At 43.7% G+C, this 5,232-nt stretch overlaps 1 protein-coding gene across 2 annotated transcripts; it reads left to right on the forward strand.

Annotated features, from left to right (window-relative positions):
* Positions 1 to 1,177: 1,177 nt before the first annotated feature.
* Positions 1,178 to 5,002, forward strand: YLS7 (trichome birefringence-like protein (DUF828)). Of its 2 annotated transcripts, XM_078585106.1 has the most exons (5): positions 1,178 to 1,462; positions 1,693 to 2,209; positions 2,532 to 2,655; positions 3,449 to 3,726; positions 3,798 to 5,002. In XM_078585106.1, exons 2-5 carry the CDS (start codon positions 1,991 to 1,993, stop codon positions 4,617 to 4,619), a joined length of 1,443 nt encoding a protein of 480 aa, XP_078441232.1. In that variant the 5' UTR covers positions 1,178 to 1,462; positions 1,693 to 1,990; the 3' UTR covers positions 4,620 to 5,002. The 2 variants fall into 2 exon arrangements, with proteins under 2 accessions (XP_078441232.1, XP_078441230.1); XM_078585104.1 differs by lacking the exon at positions 2,532 to 2,655 and having other exon boundaries at positions 1,180 to 1,462.
* The last annotated feature ends 230 nt before the right edge of the window (positions 5,003 to 5,232 follow it).

The following is a 5,232-nucleotide window of genomic DNA, read 5'->3' on the forward strand; positions in this document are numbered from 1 at the left end:
GAGACGGGACAGGGGAGGCTGGGCAATCCTCCAAGAAGAGTTAAAACAAACTCAATTCTCGAATAATGACTGCTTAACTGTTTTTTGAAACAATGGCCTATACATATAGGCCTTGGAGGAAAGAGAAAATACAGTTAAAAGAAATAAGAATAAAGACGAACGCCGTGACGAGCGGCGTGGTTTCGTGTCACGTCAAGGGGCAGTTCTGGATCTGCCTTTGACGACGTGTCAGGACGCACGAAGGGGTGTGCGTGGGTGGAGACGTGCCTGACGCTGGCTCGTTGATTTGATCCGGTGACATGTCTTCAGCGGTCGTGTTGACTTCAGATGACGGTGGTGACGCGTCCGGTGTCGCTGCGTTGGCGTCGTCGCCACCAAGAGAGAGGGAGAGAGAGAGAAGATAGAGAGAGAGGGAGAGAGAGAGAGGAGAGAGAGGGAGAGAGAGAGAGAAGAGAGAGAGAGAGAGAGAGAGAGAAGAGAGAAAGGGAGAGGGAGAGAGGAGAGAGAGAAGAGAGAGAGGGAGAGGGAGAGAGGAGAGAGAGAGAAGAGAGAGAGGGAGAGAGAGAGGGAGAGAGAGAGAGAGAGAGAGAGAGAGAGAGAGAGAGAGAGAGAGAGAGGGAGAGAGAGAGAGAGAGGGAGAGAGAGAGAGAGAGAGAGAGAGAGAGAGAGAGAGAGAGAGAGAGAGAGAGAGAGAGAGAGAGAGAGAGAGAGAGAGAAAGAGAGAGAGAGAGAGAGAGAGAGCGAGAGAGAGAGAGAGAGAGAAAGAGAGAGAGAGAGAGAGAGAGAGAGAGAGAGAGAGAGAGAGAGAGAGAGAGAGAGAGAGAGAGAGAGAGAGAGAGAGAGAGAGAGAGAGAGAGAGAGAGAGAGAGAGAGAGAAGAGAGAGGGGGAGAGAGAGAGAGAGGGGCCAAGTTTATAAAATAAAGAACAAAAATATAACCATTATTGGGGGAATCAAAAAGAGAAAAACGCAATGGGCAACAAGCCATCGAAATACCAATAATACCAGGATGAGAACGAGTTAGTATCGACATAACGAGTTACTTTAGATATTCCTGAGGCCCAGACGCTGAGGGCAACATCCAGACGTTCAGTCGGCCATCGAGGGTTCAGATCAGGCCACGTATAATGCTTTGACAAACATTATTAATACATTTCAACTGACATTGTCAAGTAATAAGAAATATTGTAGTTGACAAAAATCATGGGTAGAAAACGTTGAATTGGGCAAAGAGAGAGGATTGAAGAAGAGCATCGGTCATGAGTTCCACCGAATCGCGCGCAATTTGTGAACTCACCTCCCCATTCTCCCTCTCGAGTATTCCAATCTCCTGTTTGGCTTAGAACAGATCTCAGAAATTTGGTGGGTTTGGTAGATTGCTCTTGTTTCAGGGATTTTTAGACTTTCTGATTGATTTCTCGAGGTTGAGAGCTCGCCTGATCTAACCTACGCAATGTGAAATGGTAAGCTCATCTTCCGACCAAAACCTTGATTTCAGTTGGTTCTGTCGCGCGGTTTTCTCGCCTCTTTCGTGAAGATTTCACTTTTTTTTTGTTGATTTAGGCCAAGTCTTTCCACGACTGTTAAATTATGTTCGGAAATGACTGGACTAGATTTTTAAAAACTTTTGGGTGCCCTTGTATCATGTATGTTTGATCCGATTTTGTTAAGCTGTTTATTTGTTTCTTTTCAGGTAATTTGTCTGACCAGTTGAAAATTATGCTTGCTGTTTGCTGTCCTGTGGGTTTTCTCACACATTAGACGAAATTCAGACGAAAACTAACCCTTCTGAGAAAAACCTTGCAAAGATTGTCGTCTCATCCAGCGTGTTTGTCTTTGAAGACTGTTCCCCATGTCTTTGCTCGTTTCCAAGGATATCTCTGGTCTTATGAGTCTTCAAAGATCCGTCTCAGTTTATATAGCTTTCTTGGCTCTTTTTCTTTTTGGGGCGTCACTATTTTTGATCTCAAGCCCTATCACTTCCTCTATTCATGAGTATATGGTGGGCATTCATAGTCCGACAATACAAGATTTTGTCAATTCTACTGTATCTAAGGTTCATCAAGACGACCAAGATCATCATATTGGGAATGGGCATGAGAATATTTCTTCTGTACCCTCACCCAGCGTGTCAAAAGAGAATATTGATGAGAAAGGACAGGTCGCTGTTGCGCCTCCTTCAAAACTGGACTCCAGGAATAATATATCAGGTAAATTTTTTTAGTTGTTTTACCTATTTTCTCTGTCACTTGACTTTGCTTCTTCACTGGACTTCTGTTATGCATTTTAAAAGTTCTCCTGTCAATGTCTAATACTTTCACATAATGTTGAAATCATTACATTCTTGCATCTCGGAGAAAAATTGAATTTATGTATTATATGAGTGGTTGGGGTTCGACGTCTTTGATGACGACAATGATGATTCATTTTCGTCCTTGTCATTCTTTTGCGCCAGGATGATGATGACCATGGCAAAATCTTCCATATAATTGTCATCTTCCTCTCGTCACTCTACCAATTTTGCTTTTCCAGATGACGAAGAACGATGACGAGTCATCATCGAGTCATTCATCTGCAGCTAGGATGAGAATGGTGACGACAATAATGAGAGCATGGAGGACGATGATGAATTTTTATTCTGATATATCTTCAAAATGTGATTCCGATGAAATGTTCTCCCTCTGTACTTCCATTTTCTAAGCATTTGATATTATATTACTCATTATGGCTGGCGGTTTTTGTTCTTTTAGGATCCAGGATACACCTTTGGTGTAATTTTTTGAACGATTTCTGTCTCTACCGTTGATGCATTTTCTTACGGGTTCTTCCCCATAATATTTTGATACAATGCTGGTATAGATCTTTAACGTTATTTTTGAAATCGGTGTGAAGTCAGTACAATTATACAGATCTGATCGTTCAAGTAGCAGGGGAACAGGAAGAGCAATGGAGATGTGCTAGGTGATATTAGGGATAGGATGGAACAAAGTAGGAATGAAATGAGAGCCAAGCCACATCAGCCGATCTCCCTTCTGGATGGAGAATCTTCCGTCCAGCCATAGATGCCTCAGTGATTTCTGATGGATAAAGATTGTTAGCTTTCTTGATAGTCAAGGAATTTATTTATAATAGTGCTTCCCTTTTCCAGCCTGGTCACCCCCTATCAAAGGGGCGATTATGTGTCTTGTGTTTCCTTTCTAGGATGTTTATTGGCTTTCTTGTATGTCTTAGGGAGCTTCGTAACAGATTTCCCTCATCGATGTGATCTGTCTTTTCAAAAATACTCTGAAATTGGACACTTGAAATCTCAATAATTTTATGGCATTATTTTCACGTGAAATATCACATCAAAATTATTTACTAACCTGATTCTAAAAAGTAGTGTATGATGTTTATGATCCTTCCAAATTCTGGTAAATGAAGATTTTTTCTTTAATCTCTTGATCTAGGTGACTGCGATTTGTACCATGGGAGGTGGGTACATGACCCAGATGGTCCGCTATATACAAACAAAACATGCCCAATAATAACCCAAATGCAGAATTGTCAGGGCAATGGGAGACCGGATAGGGACTACGAGAACTGGCGGTGGAAGCCCGACCAGTGCGACTTACCTCGTTTTGATCCAAGAAAGTTCCTTCAACTGATGCAGGGCAAGACGTTAGCCTTCATCGGAGACTCTGTCGCAAGGAATCAAATGGAATCCCTGCTGTGCATCCTCTGGCAGGTGTGTATAGAAGAAAAAAATTAGTCTAAATTTTATTAAGCATGAGGCCTTAAATATTTTTTTCATCGCAGGTTGAGACCCCCAAGAACCGTGGGAACCGCCTCATGCATAGATGGACATTCCCCTCCACATCCACTACCATTGCCCGTATATGGTCTTCTTGGCTGGTCCATCATACCAATGACCCCATCGAGGGTGCTGGCGCTGATGTTGATAAGCTCCATCTCGACATGCCAGATGAGTTTTTCATGGAGCATATCCCCAAGTTCGATGTCATCGTCCTCTCCTCCGGCCACTGGTTTGCAAAAAAGTCGGTCTACCTCCTAAATTCCACCGTCATTGGAGGGCAGCTGTGGAACCCACCCACAAGCATGGAACAAAGCATGAAGGTCAACCACATGGAGGCCTACAGAATCTCAGTAGAGACGGCCCTCACTGCGATTGCCAGACAACCCAATTACGCCGGCTTGACCATTGTCCGGACCTACTCGCCAGACCACTACGAGGGTGGCGAGTGGAACACAGGCGGCTCCTGCACGGGCAAGTCAAAACCAGCTCAGCGGGTGGTCGAGAATGGGTTCACCAATGGAATGCACCAGAGACAGGTGGCCAGTTTCTGGAACTCTATGCAGAAGACTGGTGCTGCTGCCAGGTTCAGGTTGATGGACATCACTGAGGGGTTTGGGCTGAGGCACGATGGCCATCCTGGGCCTTACAGGAGTCCTGATCCTAATAAGATTACAAAGCGGGGTCGGGGAGGACGGCCACCAAGCCAGGATTGTCTTCATTGGTGCATGCCTGGACCTGTTGACACGTGGAATGAGCTAGTCCTGGAGATCATTCGCAGGGAGTTCGACCATGCGAACGACCCTATCCCACAATTGCAACATTGAGCTGTGGTTGACTTGAGCAGAGAGGGGTACCAGGTTAAAAGAAGGTAAGCCGTAGAAAAGTTAAGATCACTGGCCCATTGCCGTCGAGCAAAAAAGATTGGTGACTTGGATTGTAGAGAGATTGATATGCTGTTCTTCTTGGGAGTAGTTGTACTGATTTGCCTGCAAAATTTACATGAAATTACAATGTCTCATACATGAGTCAGTTTTGAAAGATACATGAAAATGTTTGATTGAGATGGCTGCTGCGATCTTTTTCTGGCTTTGTAATTTTGTTTGGTCCCTGTTTCTGTGTTTCTTTGATTGTAGGGAAAATTTTCTCGCCAGTGAATTCACGATGTTCATTTTTGGGATCTGTGTCGGATAGCTTTTTCTACTTGCCATTAATGTTTTACATGCGATCATCCATTTCCAAATCTCATGCAGGAGTTCTATGGGCTTCTCATAAAAATTCCCCTTGTGCTCTCAAAGCTACAGTATTCATCTACAAAAAGGGTATTACACATGAATTACATATTTTTTTGTTTCTTCTAGTATCAATTTTTTTGAGAGTACTAGTTACTTCACTACATCCCCACATACATCACCCCTTATGCCTGATCTTCTTGATTTG

The sequence above is a fragment of the Wolffia australiana genome, chromosome 13 (assembly GCF_029677425.1).
Source record: "Wolffia australiana isolate 7733 chromosome 13, ASM2967742v1".
NCBI lineage: Eukaryota > Viridiplantae > Streptophyta > Magnoliopsida > Alismatales > Araceae > Wolffia > Wolffia australiana.

Coding starts and splice junctions, on each gene's coding strand:
- YLS7 (XM_078585104.1), top strand. CDS start 1,852: ATGTCTTTGCTCGTTTCCAAGGATATCTCTGGTCTTATGAGTCTTCAA. Junction 2,210..3,448: donor CTCCAGGAATAATATATCAG/GTAAATTTTTTT, acceptor CTCTTGATCTAG/GTGACTGCGATTTGTACCAT. Junction 3,727..3,797: donor TGCTGTGCATCCTCTGGCAG/GTGTGTATAGAA, acceptor TTTTCATCGCAG/GTTGAGACCCCCAAGAACCG.